This window comes from Periophthalmus magnuspinnatus, chromosome 10 (assembly GCF_009829125.3).
Source record: "Periophthalmus magnuspinnatus isolate fPerMag1 chromosome 10, fPerMag1.2.pri, whole genome shotgun sequence".
Classification (NCBI taxonomy): Eukaryota; Metazoa; Chordata; class Actinopteri; order Gobiiformes; family Gobiidae; genus Periophthalmus; species Periophthalmus magnuspinnatus.
In genome coordinates this window covers 26,471,342-26,496,531 of record NC_047135.1, presented here as the reverse complement: position 1 = coordinate 26,496,531, position 25,190 = coordinate 26,471,342, and the positions used below count along the sequence as shown (strand labels likewise).

Genomic DNA, 25,190 nt, shown 5'->3' with positions numbered 1-25,190 from the left:
GCACTTTGTTCTAGATTCTTTTTGACAAATTATAGAAAAAAAGGGTTAGGGTAGGAGTCTCCTGCCTTTACGTAAACATTTATTTTGGATACGTTGAGACATTTCAAGTCAAAACAAGGAATGAAAAGAGATGAGCCAGATCAAAAGGCCAGGTTTAGATCATCATGTTGTCCATTATGACTCAAATATCATTTAAGATCAAGTGAGGTAACGTGAGGTTTTTCATAAGCAAAAAAAGTTAATAGATCTAAATAACCAAAAAAAAAAAAAAAAGAGAAGAAACGCCTGTTCATTATATGAAACACCTGTTCGTTACATTCACAAATTCTTTGTCGCTAAATTGCACTGCTTAAAGTAGGCTGCAGCATTCATAGCAAAATGTTAGAACATCTTCAAACAGAATTTTCCATTTTAGATGTTGTTTTTGTGCAACAGTGTATTAGCGCTCCAGCCCCTCACCTGAATGTTTTTCCCCCACCGCTGTGGTTAAATGTTCACACAAAGCGAATACCAGTGGGAGTTAAGTTTTCCCATAAAATGATCAATTTCCAAAACAACTGATCAAAGGCTACTGGTAAAAGGCCTATAGATTATTAACCCCTTAATGTCAAGAGTTCTCATTATGATGTAGACAACTCATTTTGAAACCGCATTAGATGAGGATAAATGTATAATAAATAACAGTTTCTGGCAGAAGTCAAGTGCCTGCATTAGGGGTAAGTGGCGTATTATCTACCATTTCTATTAACCTGTCTGGCATTGATCCTAAAAACTGAATAGACTCAATACATGTAACTTCATTTTGATTAATGGTTTGATTAGATTCAACACATGATTTGAGACTGATTTGTGAATGTTGGTGCTTTTCTGACTGTATTGTAAAGCACTTTGTGAGCAGATCTCTGTAAAAGGTTGCTCTATGAATAAATGTTACTTTCTTGCTTATATGATTTGTGAAAAGGTAGACCATGACATTAGTAACATTCATCTATTGCCATAAGTGGCTGATGAGCTGCCTCTACCGCAATTAAAAGAGCAATGAAACGGAAATAGTAAAGATTGTAAACATCCTATGAGAATTTGCAGACTATTGCTAACGCACAAAAGGTTGATGTTACTCGTGGGTTAGGGTTAGTGTTACATTTTTGTGTGTGTTGTTCTGTTCATTAAATCTAAGGTAGATCATCACATCAAGTAGACGTGTAATCCTCGTCTGTGCCTGTGATGCCATTTGAGGACAAACAAATGTCATATTTAGTTTTAATATTTTAAGATTAAATAATCGTTGATAGCATTTAGAATAATTCCTTCTGAGCACTACCTAGCAACCACTGTGAAGAACTGGTGTTGGTACTGGTATTGAAAAAATAAATGAATAAAAAAAGACTTAGTGCTTTAACGACTAATAATGTACGTTTGTTTTAATATATTTTGATATATTCATATAGTTCACCATTCAAATGTAACGATGTTTTGAGTATGGCTGTGATTCCCTCCGATTTAGGTATAACAGTGGACCAGGTCAGGTGATTCCCCCACCCACAGTGTATCTGCTCTCTTCCTCCACTCTTACCGTAATAGAAACAAACTTTCTTTTCTTTATTACAGAGATCCTCGCTTTTGTCCTCACTGGTGGAAAAGTAGCAGTACATGTGCTAACAAACGTGCTAGAGGCCATACAGTGCAAACAAGTGGGAGAGGGAGACCTACTACAAGCCTGACACCCACAACAGTAGTATTCAACAACACCAAACCAGTATTAGTGTAGTAACACCACTGCTTTCACTGGAATTTCTAATCACCCACACAAACCACAAACTTGTACTTTTCAAAAAATGGTCAAGTGATTCTCTAAGGGTTTCAAGACCATTTAACCTGAGTGTGGTACTTCTATCTGCGTAGACCAGAGCCTTAGTACTGCTGTAAAGTGAAATGGAAAGTCACAAACAAATGGCAAAGCTATGCATCAGCAAAATACCTGTGAACTCGATAGCTGCAGCTGACTTAGAGGCCCCTTCACGTTGAGGTAAACCACAAATGCTTGCACATAAAGGTTCAAAACTACATACGTCCCCAAGTCTTTCAAGAGCCATCACACGTGACTAAAACTGTCTCATCACTGGGAAACAAAAGAGTTAGTTCAGTTAAGAATATTAGATTTATTTTTTACTTAATGCACCAACATTGTTTGACTCATTTGACTGCTTCTTATTTCAAACGACTGTATCAGTCAATGGGGTAAGAACATATTTATTCCACGGACAGTGTGTTATTGTTTTATGTCAAGGTAAATCTTCAAACCAGTTTATCATGTCAGGAAACAAAATGAACATCAATTAAATTATGTGTAAAAAAAAAATCATGCTATTAAGTAATTGTTCTTTTTTCACTCGTGGCATACCTCTGTTGACACTGAAACATCAGCAATGGATGAATGGGCTAAGGAAAAAAAAATAGGGGTCAGTGGATAAATACTGCACCATGTTTGCATTATGGATATTTGCTGTGCATTTTGGGAACAAAGCTAAGCAGTGCATGTCCAAGCAATTAACTCTGCAGTAGTACACAGCAGTAACAACAACATAAATGTCTGTGGCAATGACATTCATTTTCAGATATTTTGTACAATTTTGTTCCCTATATTTCCATGAGACTGATGTCACTAACCACTCTCTGACGAAATGCTGACTAACATTTTTCGGGGAGGGGAGAGAACGTAGAGACTAGTAGTTGTGTGTGATCCTGATAAAAGGCCAGATAAGACGTAGAGAATCTCAGACCAGTCCAACCCCCACCCACCCTTTCCTTTACACACTCAGAGGGGTTTTCTCTCTTCCCCGTGCACAGAGCACATGAGGAAATTGTATGGAGATGTATGTCAACACATTCAGAGACATTACCGACATAAAAGTCAGATAAAAAAATGCCTTAAAAAGATCAAACCAAAATATGGGTGACGCACACTACTGTTTCCTTATGTCTGTCTTGCTTTGGATGTAGACTAAAATGCTCATCAAAACATGCCTGAACATGTATTTGTTTGTTTTGAATAAAGAGATTTTATTTATTTTTATTTTGTTAAAAGACTAAACATCATTTTTAAATTGCACCGTGTAGGAACGTAAATAACTCTGTGTCAATAATCTGCATATGTTTGATTAGTATAAAAAGAAACATCTTGCTCATCTCTAGAACATCTTGCGCAAGCTAGATCATAGCAATATTTCAGTTTTCAAACTCAAGAGAATCCATCTCTTATAAACCATTCTAGTCTACACAACCTGCGGAGTACAAAGTGTTAATTTTGCAACATTATAGAATTGTTAACAAGGTAGCAACAAGTACAAAACAGAAGGTATCATGGTAAACATTTATTAATCAAAAATATATAATTTTAATATTGTAGTATTTTGTTGTTGAGCTCTCTAGATCCTCACTGGATGATAAATTAGCATCAAGATCACCTAAAACTCCAGTCCTTGATTTGAACAGGTGCTGTTCCAGATCTATATTACAATAGTGTAATTCCACTCTGGCTTTTGCCAGCTTTATAGAGTGGCAAAATCTGAAAAGGCAGCTGGCATCCATATAAAAGGCATACTTGACTGAATGCAGGTGAATACAACTTGATTTAGAAAATAAAATACCTATCCCAAACCAGTATATTTTAGGACATGGTTTAAAATGAGCTCAGATAAAGCCATGCGCACATATATTGTGACAGAGGACAGTGTAATTCCTCACTCATTCAGGTACAACGTTTGTGACACATATGTTGTTTCATTTTGACAAATTGCTTAGTTGTATGTAATTAGATAATAGTCTCAACTTATTTAGAAAAAGACCAATATGACCATTGCATCTTAAAAAGAAATCACATACTATAGGAGAAAGTTCTAATCACATTTATAGTTCTTCACTGGCAATCGACAGTTTTGAAAGTGTTCTATTAAAGATATAGTGGCCATTTTGGTTGTATTCTGAGGCTAAATAATTAGGGAAGTTTTCTTATCACATGTGACACAGCAATTTCAATCAACCAGAGACAAAATTGCAATATATGCAGGAAAAGGGCAAGGGAGTCATAGCAGCCAATCTATTATTGAAATAATCGTCAACCAATTTGTTAACCGAAAAATCTATAACTGGCCTGCACAGACTCCAAAATATGCCATAAGCTGAGTGAAGAAATCAAATCAAAAATCTAATCAAATCAAAATACTTTATTCATCCTCAAGGGGAAATTCAGACTGTAGGTCTCTTCAAATCTTCATCTGCCATAAACCTCCTTATTGTACAGTCTTATGGCAGTGGGGAAGAGGGAGGTCTTGTGATGCTCTGTCCCGCAGATCACTGATCTCAGACTCAAACTGTCTACTCTGTTGTTCAAAAGCTGAATTCAGGAGGTCCATGTTGTTCAGTATAGCATTCATCCTGTTGCGTGTCTGTTGCTCCACCATCGCAATCTCTAAACTACTTCCTATAGTTGAACCAGCCCTCTCTATTAGTTATTCTAGTCTCCCAAGATCTCTTTTTCTGAGGCTGCCCCCCCAACAAACTTAGACATTATCCCCCGATAAAACATAGCAGTTTACATTAAAAGACCTTAGCTTGCTTAGAAAATATAGCCGGCTTTGGCCTTTCCTATAAAGTGCATCTGTATTTGTGGACCAGTTTAGCTTGCTGTCCAGATGCAACTCCAGGTATTTATAGGTAGACAATATTTCAATATCTTCTCCACTGACGATCACAGTTTGAATTGGGGGTGTATTGCTCCAATGACCAATGATGATCAATGACGGTCATTTCCTTTTGGAGGTGTTTAGAAAAGAAGTGTCATATTTCATTGAAAATGACATGTGAATGTTTTTTCCCATAAATTTCCTCCATCAAGCTTTCATTTCCGCTTTATAAGTAAAAATGAGTAAAACTCTCATATGCACAGTTTTCTGAGAGTACAGTTACATGGCTAATGTACTCAATTACAAGTACAAGTAGTGCTGCCAAAATTGTACTTTAACATTTTTCATATGTACGTTTTTTACTTTTATTTCTAGTTAATAGTTACTTTTGAATGCAATTTTAGAACATTTTATATCTGGCCATTTATACAAAATTTTATCATTAAAAAAGAGTAAAACTGAATTTAGTCTTTTGAAATTGCAATCCATGTATTCAATCAGAGGAGGAGATGCAGTGCTGTTATGTGAGTTTGTAAGTTTTGAAAGGAGCACAAACAGCCATGCAAGTACAACTACAACAACATCAACTATATACACATATTAAAAAAAAACAAAAAAAAAACTCATCCACACCCTCCGCCGGTGGTCTCATCTGCCCTTTTCCACGCTCAGGACCTGGGAGCTTGAGGGTTCTTATATATATATATATATATATATATATATGTATATATAAATAAATAAATACACACACACACATTTGAAGTCACCCTTTGCTTTGCTGATATTGCCGCAAACCCTTGGCCTTCTGTCAGTGAGCTTCATGATGAGGTCCCCTGAAATGGGTTTCACTTCACATGTGCCTTGACAGGGTCAAGAAATGGCAAGTGCCAAAAGCAATGGTCAAAGCGAAGGGTGGCTTTTAACAAAACAAATGAATCTAAAACATGTTTTAAGCTATTTTTGTTTACTACATTCCATATGTGTCAGTGTATAGTTTTGATGTGTTCAGTGAGAAACTACAATATAAATAGTAAAAACAATAAGGAAACAACATAAATGAAAAAGTGTGTACAAACGTTTGACTGGTAGCGTACATTAGGTTGGGCATTAGTTTAATTAAATTTTTTGTTAACAACTTTGGATTTTGCCAGCAGTATATTATAACAGGACAAGTATTAAAATATGGCACTATCTTATCAAATATGATTATCAATGACTGTGTTTTCCATTTTACAATGACATGCTCGATAACATCTGCACTTGAACTTTAGAAATTACAGGACTGAAATATTGAAATGTGCTCTTGGGTTCATCCCTAACCTGGTTTTCCTGTTGTCACCCTAGTATTATGTGGGTGGCCCAGATACACAACCACACCTCCGAAGACGACCTATGACACGGTAGCGATGCGGCTGATTCAAAGCGAAAATGGGAAGTGGCGTCTCCCTATAGTTTCCTGTGTCGAATGCCATCACCGATACACAGACACTTGCAAATACAATCCCCACGCAGGCGCACACTGACGACACTTTCGTAGTGGTTCCTGCCAGTGGAAAAGAAATTGACATTACTCACGGAGGTTTCTTATGGCTTTCCAAAGGTGCGCTGTGGTTTTGCATCGTCCTGAGGGATACATATAAAAGGTAGGCCAAACAACCAACAGAATGTCCAAGTATTTCATGACTACAGTGATACGCTGCTGCCTATCCATACAATCAAAATGAGGCTACTACTTTTGTCTGTTCTTACAGTCTACTGCTGTGCATCGGTCAACGACACAGGGATAGAGAAAAGACATCGATTAGAAGAAGCCTTGAGCTACATAGAGGTGGTGAAAAATAACTTGCCGGTAGGTACTTGAACTCTAGAAAAGTTTATCCTCTTGACCTCCAGAATGTGATTAGGAAATTAATTTTGCCATGTATTTTGCAGAACGGCAGATATTTCATCAACACTCCTCCACAGGATACTGAGGTAAACATAGACTTCATTATACAATTTGAGGCCCACATAATATTTGTGGTTTCTTATTGCGTTGAAATTCACCACCCACCAAATAACCAGTCGTCAGCTAATGTAGGTGTCAATACTGAATGACTATGTTATGTTTGGCTCAGTTACTATATTTATCGCCCTTTGACTTGTAAGCATTTTTCTATGCATGGGTGTAAAAATGATGAAAATCTAGGACTGTAGGCATAGCGATAAACAAATTTAACAAAATCTTTTATCTGAATGGGAAAAAGTCCTCAAAATGTTGCATATAAAAGGAATAATGAATAATTATGAATGATGAGTTTGATATCTTCTAAATTCACTAAACTATATAGAACCATTATGAGCAACTCACAAGATGTTTCCCATGGGTTTACAATACATCATGTACTATAATATAAAAACATCTGCACTATATAGTGTAAATTCAACCTGTTTTCAGTCTCGTTTCTAACCGTGAGTCAGATGAAGAGTAAGCTTCCGTTGTGTTCTGTGAAATCTGATGAGTAATCACAGATCAGACACGACTGATCTGCAGCCAACACTGCAGCCTATTTTGCTGAATCCATATCAAATTAATTATATATTATTTACTAATATGAAAAATCTGAATTTAAACTTTGGTTTGGTTTCAGCAAACCATATTGTTAATACAATGCTTCAAAGTGGTGGTTTTAGATTCATCAGTGAGGATCTGGCATAAGAAAAAATACTAGACATTTTTTTAATTATAGAAAAAATTCTTATATTACAAAAGGGGTCACGTGTGCTTATAGACCGAATCATCAGTGCAGTGGTAGGAATGGATTGCATGTAAAGATAAAGGGAAAGTAGCGTAGGGCTGGTGGAAACTGAGCTAAACAGCCAATATTGTATTCCGTAGATGTTATTTAATACAGTTTTTGGAGTAAAAAGTATTGCCTCAATTCAAATGTCAAAACTATCCTTTTGGAACAGTAGTAATTCTTGTAGATAACTGTAATTCAAGAAGCAAAACAATGACTAAAGAGGTGGCTGAATGTCTACACAATAATCAGAGTAAAAATTATACTATATTTGAGAAAAAAGTTAAAAAGTTCATTTGTGATCTCGATTCAAACTTGAACACTGATTATAAAATATACTGACATTGTCATCAACAAATATCGTTTATTGTCCAAAACAAAGACAAATATCAGGTATTGGATGAAAAAAGTCAATTTTGGACCATCTCTATCTAAACAGACTCTTTTGTATTCCAACTCTCCATAGATATTCTCAAATCCTACCGGAAAACACATGTATTCAAAGCCGCTTACAGTCTCCAACTTTTTTACCCTTTCTTAATCTGATTTTGCTCTGTCAGACATACAGAAAAATTTGTAGCTCTTAAGTAATGTTGAACGGTTTTGTTTCTTTGCTAGGACTGTTGTTGTCTCACAGCTCTGAAGTGTTTCCAAGCCAACCTGGATTTGCACTTTAATGGCACATGTGTGAAAAAACTCAGCAGGAGCCTCAAAAGTCGAACTACTGTAAGTCAGCCATTGTGCAAAACCAACTACAGTCAAACTACTCACTTCTTTCTGCACATTTCTAATCCTATAAAATACATTGTGTTATTTAGAAGACAGCTATGGACTTTTGCAATTCAAACAACTCAACTCAGTCCACCTGCCAGGACTTGTGCCACATGCATCCCAAGAAAACTGCTAAGGAGTTTTTACAAAGACTAGAGTCTCTAATTCAAAGTGTAAGTTATTTTCTTATACATCAACATTTGTTAAAGTTGCACTATGTCTCTTCTTTTGGTAAGAGAATCTGCCATCTGCTTGAATTTCTATCTTAAATTTATAAACTTTCAAGTGTTTTATTACTCAAAACACACTGATAAAGATGGATTGGAAGAGGTCACTGCTCTACAAATCTAACTTTAAACTTGGCCTGGTGGCGGCACCTATTTCTCTCCATGGAGATAACATAAGTTTAATGCAATACTTTGGAACATTCAAGGCAAAGCAATTACATCTCAATGGAGACATGCAGGTGGCAGACCCTCCACCAGAAATGTTGCAGAGTAACTTTATATAATACTGTCATTTATTGTCATGTTTTTCAGTGCTTTTGTGACTAAAACTAGTTAACTTCTAGGAAATAATGACTTAACCTTTTTTTTTATCTTAGGCTCTCGTAAAGCTGGTAGTGCGTTAAGAATTTTGGAGTCCCATCAAGCCTTCGCCGTAAAGGACACTACTTGAAAGAATGTTTATCTGCAATTTATTTATTTCATATTTATTTACACAGTCTGTAATTTAATCTGAAGCTGCAAGCTACCAAGTCCATTTTCAGTGCTGCTTTACTGCCTTATATGGCCAAGTGAAAGTAGTAGTACTGCAGTATTTCTAAGCTTATCTGTTATGTTGACATTTGTACTATATATTACACTTTTTTGTACAACTTTACCTCTAAATAAATGAAATAAACCTTTGCCCTGTTATTTTTTTCAAAAATAAAATAAGTCAGTGCCTGCAAGAAAAGCATACCCTACTGTAGCTGTAGAATAAGACGAGTCTTAAACATGTTTTAGCTAAATGCTACCACCAGGTGGAAATACTTTGCAATATCCACAGCTAAATGATATACTACTACAGTATATCTGAGAAATGAATCTTCTGGCATGACACTTTGGAAATTAATGTAATGTGAGGAGTAATTACGGCATTATGAAATCGCAAATGAATGTGCTCATTATATTGACATGTGCTGGCCAAATGTGTTCACTTGACATTTAATGGACATTTAATTGTATTGCTAAAATTATTAATAATAATAATAATAATAATGTCAGACCACTATAATGTGTAATAACAAAGGGCACACTGACATTTTGTAATATTTATGGTAAATATTTATGCTTTGAAGGAACTGTATGCAAGAATAGTGATTTTAAATTCCATGAACAAGATTGTGTCCCCAGATACAGTGTGAACATGTTCAAATTGAATATCACTTTTATGGGTAACAATTATAATGCTAATTTATTCTGGATTACAAAAGCTTTGGACAGTGTTCAAATAGTATCAGAGACAGTCAACTGGACACTGGTTTTGCAATCATAGATGATCACCTCTGAAACATTTTCTACACTGGACCACTCCTGGATGAATAAGGGATTACACTGTCTCTTTTCTAACGTGATGGCTAAGTTGTTTATTGTTATAATTTGGTGTTTTGGGTTTCAATATGATTAACCAATCAGACAGCAGGGTGAGCCTCACATGAATCTCATTTGGGTTGACAATTTCAAAGCTGAAATCCAATTTAAAAAGCTTCTCTCTGAATAAACCCCAACACCTTCAGCCAATTATTAATTATTAATCAGTGCTTGTGCAGCCTCCGCTCCTGCAATACATGAATAAAAAAATAGGAAAATTTAAGACACTGGCACCCCAGTTTCAGTTGAGATTGTGATACATTTTTAAAACTATAAGAACACAAGCTGCAGTGCTACATTACAGTTTGGATCGGGCTGACCAGTTTTGTTTCGGTCATAGTCTTTCAGCCCTCCATAATATTTACAACAATGGTAAAGTGTGCTAAATGAATTGTTATTTGTTTTATTATATATTTTATTATGCCACTCGAAATAAAGTGCTGAAGTTACTAAAGGTTTTATGTCCAAAAGACACACAGCTAACAGGGAACATTTGTCAGACTATGAAGGCTTGCTATACGTATTTGAAAAAAATAATTTTGGGAAATTTATTTTTCTCTCTGTGAAAACCCTTAGATTAGGAGCCTCATCAAGTGTTTTCTTACAAACACATATGGAGGTTTGATTTTTCAACAAACTCAATAACAATGATATCACCAATCCTGTCGTAGCAGGTGCACCGATGTTGATGGGTTTTTTGTTTTTTTTGTGGTGTCTTTCTTCACACCAAATCAAACAAGCCACATTAATGGAACAACAAACAGCAAAATGTTTCACAGTGACAGGTGCACACAAGCTGCCCAAGCAGGTGTTTATGCACTGCAGTGGACTTCACATGCATTGGGGAGTTCCAGAGTCTGGTAAACCTGGTAGATGTCAGAGAAACATTCACAGTGCAGCAAACAATCCACCCAACTGATTTTCTTTTCGACTTTTAAATTCTCACAATCTCCCCAAATCTATAGTCTATTCACCTTATGACCGCAAATAAATTCTATGCGGATTATAGAGCTGTTTCAAAGCCTCCCAGAGAATTGGTGCAGTGTTGACTTGTTGGTGCACATGAACATAGAACGTTTAAGAGAAATGGACCTCCTTTATATAATATTTTAGTGGGAAATCTTTTCTCCAATTCTCCGTTGAAATGAATGAGATTCCTGCTTAACCGGAAGTGCCACCACGAAGAAAGTGCAGTTCAGTAGCATTTAGAGGCAAAGGTGGGTGGGCCGGAATAAGGTCAATATCGTATATTATTATTATACATAAAAATATAACAAATATTGTTTCTTGTGCGTAAATTGTGCCTAACATCTGGATGAAATTCTGAGTCTCCCTAGTGTGAGGACATCTATTCTACTCTACAACACTACTACTACTGTCATTTTCAACATATCTTTCAACTGTCCTTCACTAAGTGCAACTTTATTGATGTAAAATAATTTATACTTGCAACAGGTATCATCCCACTAAATTCATTCAAAATTAGAAAATCCTAAACTTGTCATCCACACTTCAACCCTGCCACATGATATGACTCATGCTTAGTTTGTTGTTTTAAAAGCAAAATAAAAACAATACTCATATTTATCACTCAGTCCATCATATTGTTTTTGGAGATGGACTAATATATCGGTTGGCTGATATATCGGGGCGATATTTGGACTTTTTAGTGTATCGGTTATTGGCTTTATATCTCCAGCACAGGCAGATATATTATTTTGGTCAATCTGCTGCCTAAAAATACACCCAAAGCTTTATATTAAAACTTTAATGCAGGCATGCCCAAACTTTGGCCCGGGGACCAAATGTGGCCCTCAGACCAATTTTTCTTGGCCCATATTACTTTGAACAGTACTTCTTACTGTACATTTCTGAAAATCTTTTTTAACAAACCTTCCAAACCTATCAAATATTTCATGTGTCCCGTTTAGGATGTAAGCATGAATAAAGGTCTAGTCTAACTTGTAATAAACACACAGATTTGAAATATTCACTGTATTGGTGACCAGACTATGGCCCTCTATTGGCCCTCAATCGACCCTCAATCGGCCCTCAGCTTTGTCTGTGTTTTTATATATGGCCCTTAATGAGAAAAGTTTAGACACCCCTGCTTTAATGCAAAGAAAGAGCTGCACAAAACATGACAACACAGCTGTCTTATAGATTTATAGTTTAAAATAAAGGCTGTGGGTGAGTTTGTAGTAAATTTACATTACATAATTTGGGGAAAATAATAAAAATATCAGCAGAGCGGCCACTGGCTTATCTGGATTCCAATGAGTATCAGCATTGGCCATGAAAAAACTCATATCGGTGGATCTCTATATTGTGTAAAGCAGCAAACAAAGCAGGGTGTAGCAGGAAGCACTCAAAAAAAAAAAAAGTCTACAGTGGTAAACAAAATATTGACTGTGTGAGGTTTAAACTAATGCAGTTCATCAAATCTAAATTGTTTTGAAATTCATTGATTAATTTCTAATAGTCAATCATCAGCTTTGGTCTTTTTAAACCAGGAGATTTACAGTCAATCCTTCACTAAAAGCATGTGGTCTGGAGCGAAGTTCAGACTTTGGTGGAAGAAATCTGACAATTTTTTATTATTATTATTATTGTTCAGTCTGTGTTTCTAGTTTGACAGCCCACAACCACCCAAACCCGTGTTGCGCAAATGTGACTATTAGCGTGGTCTTACGTCAAACATAGTGGAATCCTGAGTAACCCAAGAAGTGTATAGACCACAAAAGCCACCGACCTGTAGTGTACTATGACGACACAATTTATGCCTCTGACACAACAACCCTTTAAGAAGACTATCCAAAACTATTCAAAATGTTCAATATTGTTAAAAATTCCATGCTCTAAAGCTTAAATTTAATGTAGAACAGAAAAACAACAAAAAGTTCCCCACTAGTACTAAGAAAAACTGCTCATGATAAATACTACTCCCACAAATGATTATTCCGTCTATCATGTATTGAACGATAAGTTGATATAGTAATTTTCATGACAGGCGTTCTTACTATAATAGAATACCTGAATATTAGGGTCCTGTGTGAGAGCTGTAACCACAATTACAACTGTTAACATATATTGGCCGGCTGATACATCGGAGCGATATTTGGACTTTTTAGCTGTTATGGACTTTAAATCTCCAGCACAGGATGATATTTTGTTTTCGTCAGTCCGCTGCCTAAATATACACCACACAGCTGTCTTATAGGTTTGTATTAAATTTAAGTGACATAATTTGGGGAAAATTATAAAAATCGCCCAAATATCAGCAGAGCAGCCAGCTGTTGATTGCGATTCCAAACAATCAGTACCAGCACCGTCCATGAAAAATCCCATATCGGTTGAGCGCTATACTGTATACTAGGTACACGTGAAAAGCAGCACACAAAGCAGCGTGCAGCAGGAAGCACTCCAAAAGAAGTGAAGAAGAAGCACTCCAAAATGTAAAGAATGTAAATAAAATATTGACTGTGTAAGGTTTAAACTGTGTGACTATGTCAGGAGAGAGCTACTCAACTAGGGCTAACTGGGGCAGTCCTGCGTGAGAGCAATAACCACAATCACAAGTATTACAGTCGTCTACTCACCTTTAACTGAACTTTTTAATACAAATGTAATTTATTGACCTTTATTTAACCGAGAAAGTCACAATGAAATTAAGACACTCACTTTCACCTGACCCCAGGGTTGACCATACTGCAGTTTCTAGTGGTAGGGGAAACCTGAACAGACGGATGGGAAGAAAATGGAAACTCTACACAAAAAGGCTTAACGCCACCCAGGAGTTACACCAAAAAGACCTTCAAACCAGGTGCGGCGCCTGGGGGGGGCTGACGGAGCAGAAGCCTCCCACATAGCTCTCCGAAAGATGTTTCCCCACTTTCAAAGCACATCCAATCTCAATAAAAAATTTTCAAATAGCAACCACAGATTCTTCAAAATGAGACAAAACAAAATTCAATATTAGTTTTAAGTCACTACATAGGTACAGAGCTATCAGATGCTACCCTCGTGGGTATCATCTGATAGCGACTATACTGTATTTATTTTGATATTAGTTGCATGTGTCTCGCACTTTAATAACTTGTAATTTGCACTATGTATTGAAACATTTGAACACTTGTATATTGTCTTTTGTATTGCACTTTTTATAGGTATGTTGTTTTTTTTAAGGACTACAGATGGAAATTAGCATTTTGCTAAATCTGGTGCAGCCATCTTTTTAATGTATCTGCACACTGTCCTTCAAATAAATAAATAAATAAAAATAAAATACAGGGGCTAACTACATTGAAACTTGCGTAAAACAGTGAAGCAAACATAGTAGAGCGAGGAGATGAGCTCACATCTCCAGAAGACTCTAAATTAACAGATTATAGTATTGTACTTCGCCATCAGTGAAAACAGCGCTGTTCTAAGAAGGATCATCATGGATAAGTAGTTTCTTTTCTGCACATCCTTGGACATTCATTGTTAATACTAAGCAGATGTTTTGGTGATGAAAACAAAGGGTAATCATTTGAAACCATTTTATACTTTCAAAAGTAAACCTATACCTATAATATTCTGTAATTCGGGTTTTAAAAGCCCCTGCAGATATGACAAGAGGCTTTTCTTCAAATTTTTTCAATTACACAATTTTCTAAGTGATTGGGGCAATAATTATAACCAAAAAAATACAATAATTACACAGCCTAACCATCTAGTGAACACAGTAAAAGCTAATTTTACCTTACTAATTAGAAGGATGCAGAACTGATTACTTTCAATTTTATTCATTGCTGCAGTTACTGCTACTACTTTGGTGAAGAAGTTGCCAATTGAAATGGAAAGAAAATGTCTGCAGTAAATTCCATGGATATAAATAGAATTGTTTTCACGTTTACCAAAGGTTAATCCAAAATCAAACAGAATGAAACCGTAATAAACCACAGAGTAAAGGGAATCAGTGAAAGTGTCCAGAAAACACTGGTTTTCACAGGTCTCAAGTATGATCACTCAAACCATGCCCCTAACGGGGATTCCCCTGCATGTGGGTGCATAGAGAAATCCCTTCGGTTTGTGTTTAACAGCTACTCCATCTCTCTTTTAGTTTAGGAATTTTAATTCACTTTATTTGATATTTATTATTTATTTTATACAGAAGTTAAACATGTTAAGCTTACCAAGAAGATTAAACTGATTGTCATATTGTGCTACGTGTTGACTAAAGCTAACCAAAGGGGTCTTCTCAGATCTGACCTACTGCCTTATCTTTGGGGATTTACCCACACCTTGCTAGTGGAAAAGTATCAAATGATTAATAGGGAAAAAAACACACAAATCATAGCCCAACCTGCATCACTTACATACTATAAATTTGATTTGGAACATGAGGGTACCACAGAACAGCAATCTACAGATCAATCTCAGAATCAGAGTTGGACATCGTCAGCATCTTGGATATGGAGCACTGTTTCAGAGTTGCCGTGTGTTTGGTTTTGTTCTTGGCATATCTCCAAGCAAGACCGATTGAGTTGCATGATCTAGGTCTTCACCTTCTTAAAAAAATCTCTTGTGTAAGTATCAAACTTTGATCTTATTAATTTTTTTCTAGATAGTTTCTACTTGATCTAATCTTTACTTTGTTTTTCTTTTTAAAAAAGGAGCACAACATGACTTTTGTATCTCCAACAAATGTGCAGGTAAGACATATTGCATATTCGTGCAAAAGTGGTTTAGCTGCTCCAGTTGCTCTGGTCTTGATGTGGTGAATTACACCTTGTTAGATGTGGGTTACACATATATTGACAGAGCCACCTGCCTTCTGACATAACATTGCCTTTTATTCGTTTTAGCCACACTGCTGTGCTGCAGCCTACACAATTATCATGAAACAGCTGGAACGGGCCAAGGCCAACTGTACTGATGATAATGATTATATCATCAGTACACTAGAAACTCTGGAGTTCTACTCTGACCAATGTCCACAGCCGGTAAGGATTCTGAAAATTTTGAGCAGACCTTTTTCTGTAATTTTAATTATATGAATTCATGCCAAGTGTGTCCTTAACTTTTCTTTTCCTTTGCAATGCAGACAAATTCCTCAGACTGCAAATGGGAGGCTCAAACAAACCAAAAACCACTTGAAGAATTTGTGAGCAACATTGAAAGTTTTATGGAACTTCTTAACAATGCTAATTGAAAAAGTACACCAACTAATTGTAACTGCAGTAAACCTATTTATTTGTATTATTAGCAGTGTTGACACTAAATGTCTTCACACACTAAATGGATCAGTTTTCATTTTATTTATTTAATAATCTATTTATTTGCCTATTTATATAACAATGTATACAAAGTAATGCAATTCTACAATCTCCATGTTATTGTCATTCATGTAACAGGAAATAAAATGTTTAAATGTGTTTTTGTGACATATCTTTTCCTTTGAATTTTAATTTATTTAGCCACAAGACACAAGACATTAACCTTATAAAAAGATGCCATGTGCCAGGTTTTAGTAAAAAAAAAAAAAAAAAAAGCTACTTTCCACGTGCAGTTCCTGGACAGGTTGATGTCACAATTACATCAAATAAAAATATGCATTGATTAAACAGTTTATTGCATTATTGCCTAATTTAATGGCAGGGTCTATGCCCCCATTAGAACTTTTATTTTACAGCACCATCTTCTGACCAAATAAAGCAATTACTGCCAATGCTTAAACTTTCAATTATATTTTATTCCCAAATAAATCAGTACATCTTTAACATACACAAGATAGTTATAATTCTAAAGTGAGCTCCTAACCTTATGCTTTTACTGACATGTAAATGGATTATAAAGCAACCAAGCTGATTGGCTTTTTGAAACAATTGGATCTCAATTTGATAAACTCAGTACTACATACTATAGTATTAAAAAATAATAAACATGCCAACAATGTGTTTTTGCAATTTTCTATTTAATAAAACCAAAATCTTTCCATATAAACACAAAATTATAATCTACAATAAAATGCAATCAGGTACCTTGACTCAAGTTATTAAACATTCAACATGTCAACCCATCAATCAAAAATCAATCAATAAACTTTATCAAGTAGTCACTGAAGATGGTCAGTCCAGCCTAAATTTTAAGATGTGTGTTGCCCTACTAACTCAAACACAAACCACAGTAATACTATGCCAAAAACCCCTAGAGTGATCTAAGAGGAAAAATTATGCTCTATGCAATGTATTTATAGCCAACACAACCCACCCTTTCCTCCTGGAGCCTTTATATTCAGTTCAATAACTGGGTCTCAGGACCTAATACATCACCTACTTGAAACAAAACTTGCAGCTCAAGATGAAGTTGTCAGTGTGGATTACCATTTGGGTTTTTGCCCTTTTTTACGAACTTCTGGCAAACCCCTTACCACGCCTCTCAATGGAGAAATTAATCGATGAACTTGATTTTACGAAGTTGAACGGTGTTGTATGTGTAAGTTATTTTAATTGCAATATAAAACTTGTCATAACTAATTACTCTCATCATTTTCTAATGCTTCATTGTGTTATACCAACAGCCACTGGACTCAAAATTTTACACTCCAACAAATGTGAAGGTAAGAGACAAAACTAGTTAATATTAAGAGAATTAGACAAAGAATAGAAAAAATGTTCCTACTCCCCTGAACCAAAGCTAAATATTAAATATCAAACGCACTCAACCACACACAAAAGCAATCTAGTACAGGAAATGCACATTGCTAAATATGTTCTGTGCTTCCAGTTAGCCATACAGCCAACTTTGTCAACTTTTGTCTTCTAGCCTGAATGTGTAACTGCTGCACTGCAATGCTCCTTTCTGGAGTTTCACGGCGTTGTCGAGCCTGAATGTACAGATCAAACGGAGGAGGACATTATTCAAAGCACACTTGAAACATTTGAACTGATAGACACAAAATTGAAAGCGGACCATGTAAGTATTTGATTATTTTTCATATAAGGCAGCAAAAACAGAATAAATTCTAAACTCTGTATTCCATTACAGGTTGAAAAGGGTAGATGTAACTGTTCTTGTGAGCAATGGCCAGAAAGATCTTATAATGAGTTTCTTATGAATATTAAGACACAGCTCGAGATGTTGATTTCACAACAATCTAAAGCAGATTGACAAAACTGCAAAGGACTTGATTTACATTGGCCATAGCCATGTTGCACAATGAAGCAAGCTCTGGATCTTCACGGACATTTAATGCCATAGCCACACTGGGTACTCTAAAAGATATTGGTGTCTGACTAATGGATTATATTTATATAAAATGTTTCTGTTTTGTTGAATGTATTTGTAACTTTAAGCTCTAAAACTGATTACTGTATTTATATATTTATTTTATTTATTAAATTGTGTGAATATTTCAGATGACATCACAGTCCATGTTTTAATGTTTGATGGGGTAATTAAAAAAAAAAAAAAGGTTAATGCTGAATTTTTGAGTGGTATAGTGAGATCATTGACCTTAACACCAAATATAAATGGCATTTCATCATAGAAATTTCCCCCATTAGTGTCATACCCCCCATTTTCTCCTCTAGTAGCAAGTAATTTAACTATGCACAAACAAGTGGTTTAGTTCAGAGCTATTTTTAAGGATAGAATTGCCCAATTTCTACAGATTTAACATATTATTTTAGTGTAAAATGTTGCTGTTGTAATTGAAGCTTGTAAAATCTAGATTAGTAAATTTGTTTGTAAAGTGTTGCCCCAAATGCTAACCCTAATTGTTACCTTTTTCAATCTCTGCAGCCAAGTTTACCCCACCAATGCAGATTAATTTATAAAGCTTGTGAACTGCAGTAGATGGCAGAGAACAAAATACAGAAAGAGAAAACATTTAATTGAATCTGCCATTTTGTTTTAGTATAGCTCCCACTTACAAATACCGTGTAAGCCAAATCTTAATATCAAATTATTAAACATGTATTCAAACAAAGCAATAAACTACATGCAGTCTAAAGAAAAGAATAACCAAAGTGTTCTACATACAACACAAAGTGTCCATCCTGAAATGCACTTAGAATTCCTTTCAGACACACCAGTAGCAGGTTAACAAGTCCATTCACAGATAGATGAAGGCAAAACATTAAACAGCTCTACTATACGGCAAACACAGGAAACCACTGTCTTTCCTGTGTGCACATACTTACAACTCGAACAAAGATCACACATGTGTGATAGTCAAAAGTCCATCACGTTTCATTATGGGTTTGTTATATTGCTGCCTGACCTAATAATTCAGTTAGATATCATTACTTACTGATGAAGACTACGGTTTGTTATAATACTTGCTTTAAATGTTAACAGAATAAAATATAATAACAGAAATTAGTCTGAAAAATAATGGTAAATTTTCTAGTGGAGAGTAAAGCATTTGTTTGTCTCCATGGAGAGGTTATTGTTTTGACTGGAAGGTTCCACAGAATGGTATTAAACTTTTCAGTCTCCAAGCAGGTGATGCCATCAGGCCAAGTTACAATTACCAAATACCAAAATATTTTTAGCAATAAAACCACTCAATTGAATAAATGTTAAGACTAATTTAATAACACAACATTCAAACAAGTGCCATACTCTCCACCAGAAACATTACAATTGTACTTTTATACTTTTAATAGCCATATGAACAGAGATAGATCAGGCTTGAAAAGCATACTTCTCCCCCATGTTCCTAACCCAGGACAGATGATTAAAATATCAGCCTGACTATTGCCATTAAAAAAGAAAACAATAACAAAAACGATATTTGTTAACAAAATTGTACTGTGTTAAAATTTTACAAAACTGGTTCAAACAAAACTACTTTATGAACATAAAAGCCCTAGAGTAATACACAGCTATAAAGTTCACATGCTAAAGTTATCACTAACCGAGTATTTAGCCAGCCAAGAGCCGAATCCTTGCTGTGACAAGTACTCCCTCAATATAGTCTTTGCCTCCTGGTATGGTTTTGCCATCCTCTGAATGAGAAAATAAGCATTAGAACACTTGGTCATAGTAATCATAGTGTACCAAAGGCTCGAGAAGTTACCTTGGCTTGTCTATAGGAGCTTGTGGCCAGCAGATTTTGCCTTTGCGCCTCCTTGGCAACCAACTTGAAACGGTGGAACATTGCAGCTTTGCACAGACGACTTGCTAATTCTGAACCACTTTTAAATGGAGATCTAGAAAAGATACATACACCAAAATACCAAAAATTCACTTTATTATTAGGGCCTGACACATGCAAAATGTTCAGCAGCATAGTAAGAATGACATATACTAAGTGAAATGCCTTTCAAAATGAACCTTACTCCTCAATTGTCTTTCCCTCCAATCCATCTACGACCTCCAAGGAACTGTCTCCTTCACTCCAATTAATGCAATTTATCAGATGATCTTCATCAATCCCACAGGTGGCTGCAGACGGAACAAGACTGATATGGGGCCTCTCCATGCAGTAGTAAATGGGCAGCTGAGAAGTGATTCCCTCAACCCGCTGGCTCACACAGATCTCCAGACCTCGAATATCTTTGCAGCCAGAATCTCCTGTAAAAATAGCCACATTTATTTTTTTTAACGCAGTATAACAAGCTTCCACATCTCATATAAACAATCTATGGTTTCAATGTAAGCTGTGATGTAATGAAAACGTTTCATTTGAAGATTTATAGAAAAATTTCAGGAAGATGTTCAATAAATCACTACTTCATGATTTAGTTGAATTAGGTAACGTGCCTATGAGGATGTTTTGGACATAGATGGGTTCAATGAAGTGACTCAGGAGGGCGCCCTGGTAGCCAAGAACTTGCCACTGGGTGATTTTGTCTGTAGCCGACATGCTCACCACCTTGGAAGTCGAATGCTCCAAGGCAAATGAGAAGACAGAAAACACCTACAAAAAATGGTTTGAGTAAGCACAAATAATAGACAGAAATAAAATAATGTACCTCACCTTGCCCTCCACTGTCTGATGTAAACTTAATTCATTATTATCTTGCCACATGGCGATGGAAGAAGGATTCAGGCGCCTAAAAGCAATTACTCATTAGAGAATTAACTAAATGCTCCCAGTGAGCAGATTACAAACTCACAGTGTAGAGGGGATTTGCGCCGCGCCTTTGGGCAGCTGGTTCACATAAAGATGGAGGGTAATGCCATTCTTCAAAGACAGAAGACCACTGGTACCATTCATCTGGAAGATGGACTTCTCTGTCAAGTTGGCCGTTTTGCTGAAGAATATGAGCAGGTGCCTGTACAAATACCTGAAAATAAACCAGTCATTAAATACAGTTTTTAATGACTACACTTACTCTTATAGTATTATTCCCTTGTAAGGCTGAAGAAATGGTTAAAATGTGTTTACCTCATAAGCGACCTTCTTGCAGCCACCACTGCATGTGAATCATGCACAATCCTCCCGTTTGAAAAAGTGTTGTTTCTCGTATTATAATTTCCAGTCCCAAGTGCAACCACTTCACATCCACTGGCTGAGAAGATAAGTGTTAAAATCTACATTACATCCAGCTGAAATTGTTGTTGCAGTACATGTATAACCACACAAAACAGGAAGAGGAAAACTTAATTTTGTATGTTTTATTGATTTGTATTACTAGTCTTTATGACAAATGCAGCAGTGGTTCCAGCACAGTTGGAGAACTCTGGATGGTTGTTCATCAGTTTAGTCAGCTGATCTCTGACAGCGTGAGAGATCTGCAGATTGACAGGGTTTTTCCTTTCTGAAAAACAAACATTACAAAAATATGATACAATTTGGAAAAATAGGTGAAGTCATATTATATTATTGTTGTTTTTTTTTTACCACCAAGAGCTCTACAAGAAACCTGTGAGAAGCTTGGCTCCTCCTTCACTGGCAGCGGTGGAGGAACATCTGAAAGAAAACCCCAATGCTGCAGTCATTAAAGTTATTGGCATACCTATAGGACTGTTAGTACTATATATAATCATTTGGCAGTAGGCATAAAAATAATTTTGAGGCACCAACCTGATTTCTCTGGAATGGCTAAGGTATAATTTCCCAAAGTGGGTAACAGATCTTCCAAAGCCAACTTTGCAGCATTACTTCTGGCGTCCTTCTTAGTATTTCCAACACCAGTTTTGTACTCAACACCATCAATAACCACACAGAACGCAAAGTAAAAGCCTTGTATATTTTCTAGGAATATAAGGAGATATGTACCAACAAAGAAATACACCACAAGAGATAGATTTATATGAAGAACATATTCACCTGTGCCTCCAGTCTCTTTTATTTCCAAATGAAACTGTAAAATCTGTGAAAGCTGATGGAGTAAAGTCACCGGATGAGTCTCTCCTTGCATATACCGGTCTATTAGGGTTTGAGGATTTGTGCATTTGGGCTTTGCATGAATTTCTATACATGTCAAAAGAGCAAGTTTATAATATGTTGGTGCAAGTTGGATAAAATTCAAACATCATTTAGTGATGGCAACAATCCTACCTGATCTGTATCCTTTCGGTTGTTCTTCATTTCCATACTTCTTGTAAGTGTTTAAGCACGGTAGAGTTTCTGTAAATTCTGTGGAAGTGGACTGGGGCATATCTTTCATAAAGGGTTGGGCAAAGCCACCTCTGCCCGTCTGCCCAGTTGCAGGAAACATCCCAGGTGATATTACAAAGTGCTGGAAATAAAGCAAAGAAACGCCTGTTAACCGACCTAAACCTTCATCACGACGTTGGGCGTAACAATAAACGACGATCAGAGAGCACATGTAGCTACAGGTTAGGTCACGTTCACTGGAGGCAGAACAGTAGCGTGGCGCGTTCATGTCATGAGGGTTTCACCGGGACAGCTCGGAGACATATGGAGACATAATGTTAGCTAAGGGTCTCAGTCAATCTTATCTGATTAACCGTTTATTAGAGTACCCCAAATATAGATCGTCAGTTCTTTATAAGTGATATGCTAGCATGAAAACGTTACCTCGGCTATATGCTAACGTTGAGGCTAAGCTAACATGAAGGCTAGCTTTAGCTAAGTCAATAAATGATAAACTGTTTAATTTTATAAGTTGCATCTTTTCATGTTTGTAGCGAATGAGACGTAGCTTACTGATAACTCAAATACAATAGTAAATAGCTGATTTTTATTGCTAAGATGGAAGCTTTCAACATAAAGTTAGCATGGCATAGCATAATACAAAACAACTAACGCCAATTTGTGAACGAGACTTACATTAAAGCTATATTGAGCCAATCTCAGTAATTCTACCCCACTTTCTTATCAACAGTTTAAAGTCCTTGCTCTTGTCTCACACAGAGGCAGCAGAGGAAGAAGACCGATAAAGGCATGTACGCACTCACACACGTGCTCCGTGATGGATCCTCCTGCTCCAACTGACCCGCTGAAAGCCTAACTGACCCACTCAAAGCTTAACAGACCCACTTCAAAGCATAATTGACCAGCTCCAAAGTCAACTGACCCCGCTCAAAAGCCTGTTCCAAAGCTTGCTCCAAAGCCTGATTGACCCACTTGGACCGATGCTTCTGTCAAAAGGGTGTGAAAAGGTGCAGGTAGGCTTCTTTACTTCTGACCTCCTGTGCTCAGAGCTCAAAGATTATAAATAAATCAAACTCACCGTGCCAAAATATCCCCAACTCAGATGAATAATCTTGAAGTGCGAGTCTCCTTCTTGTGAATATTTCCTATGCTAAGAAGATCTACTGATAGGTCTGATAAACAGGATAGGCCAGCATAGGCATGGCAGTATTGAAAAATCTATTTTGTTTTGATTGGCTCTTCTGCAATGCCTGGCAGATTGTGTCTTAACCTTTATGTGTTCCTCCTAGTAGACTTATGTTGACGGGAAGTGATACTAACATAATTCAAACCTATGGACTGAGAGGCAAGGCAAGTTTATTTGTATAGCACAATTTGTACACAAAGTAATTCAAAGTGCTTTACAGAATAAGAACAATTCAAATCATTAAACATTAAAATCACACAAATCAAACCATAAATAATCACAAATAATCATCATAAAATTAACATTAAAACAGAAGAGTGCAGAATAAAAACCTTTCAGAGAGCTTCCTCTGGTCGACAGCTCCAGCCCCAATACTGTTCCTTTCAAAGTGATACTAACAACAGACATCAGCTCCTGTATTACACACTTTTTCTTTTACAGTTTTTTTTTATCCTGTATGAATTAATCAACAGGTATTATGTTTTTTATGTTATTTGTAAAGAACTGGAGACTTTCTCACCATAATTACACATTCTGAGCCTTTATTTTGCAAAGAAAGCTCAAGTGTCAGTCTCACATGCCCCAAACATGAGCTGTTTACCTGAAGAGTCAAATAGCTCTGGTCATTCAATCATTTCACCCGAGATCATACATTCTCATCCAAAACTCTGCTCAGAATAATGTCTGAACAGATTTTCAAAAATATTTTTTTTCCTTTGACCTGAAATTGTCGAAAAAGAGTCTCTGCCCACTGACAACTGAATATGTTTTCCAACCTGAGGAGTTGATCATAGGAAGGCTAATTTTCAGTTTTTACATACAAAAAGGTTTGTGTCTATTTAATTTCTTATTATGTGAACAAAATGGACAGATGTCAATGTTCTTCACTGCACTGAACAGCATAGACCCTGAGGGCATGTTGTGTTATGGAGGTGCAAGTCTCTGACTCAGTTTGAATTGTGTGATTTTAGCTGTACTAAAGCTCCATTTATATATTTAGAATGACAATAGATTCCTGTCTTACTGCACGTTGCCGGTGCATCGCCTTATCGTTTTATTCTGACCCCTTTATGACCCCAGTTCTTGGGACAACAGATGGAAATTAGCCTTTGGCTATAATCCGGTGTGTTTACATTCATGTTGAATCATGTCTGTTCATTAACATGCATTGTCCCAGCCAAATAAATAAATCACAACCGCCCCTGCCTCGCGACCGCCCCCTGCCTCGCGACCGCCCCTGCCTCGCGACCGCCCCTGCCTCGCGACCGCCCCTGCCTCGCGACCGCCCCTGCATCGCGACCGCCTCTGCATCGCGACCGCCTCTGCATCGAAACCCGCCTTGGCATTGCCTTCTCCCTGCTTGTCCACTGCCCAGGCCAGTATCAGTTCCCCTTCACTCTTTTTTTGTAGTGCAATGTGCCAGTTGCTTTGTATTGGTGGTGTCCATGGCTTTGAACCAGCAGCCTTGTGCATAATACAGCCATGCTGTAATTTACTTTTTGACTGGAGTGACCTAAATAATGTTTGTGTTACTTTTCACTTTGCATTACTATAGTTTTGAGCCAGCAACCTTGTGCA

At 36.5% G+C, this 25,190-nt stretch overlaps 1 protein-coding gene across 1 annotated transcript; it reads right to left on the bottom strand.

Annotated features, from left to right (window-relative positions):
• Positions 1–19,743: 19,743 nt before the first annotated feature.
• adad1 (adenosine deaminase domain containing 1 (testis-specific)) lies at positions 19,744–23,264 on the bottom strand. Its single transcript, XM_033973721.2, has 13 exons — positions 23,102–23,264; positions 22,367–22,547; positions 22,136–22,279; positions 21,890–22,060; positions 21,707–21,775; positions 21,498–21,623; positions 21,251–21,374; positions 20,979–21,149; positions 20,840–20,915; positions 20,623–20,779; positions 20,199–20,433; positions 19,937–20,069; positions 19,744–19,865 (listed from the first exon to the last, which is right to left on the bottom strand). Exons 2-13 carry the CDS (start codon positions 22,524–22,526, stop codon positions 19,752–19,754), a joined length of 1,680 nt encoding a protein of 559 aa, XP_033829612.1. The 5' UTR covers positions 22,527–22,547; positions 23,102–23,264; the 3' UTR covers positions 19,744–19,751.
• Between the last annotated feature and the right edge of the window lie 1,926 nt (positions 23,265–25,190).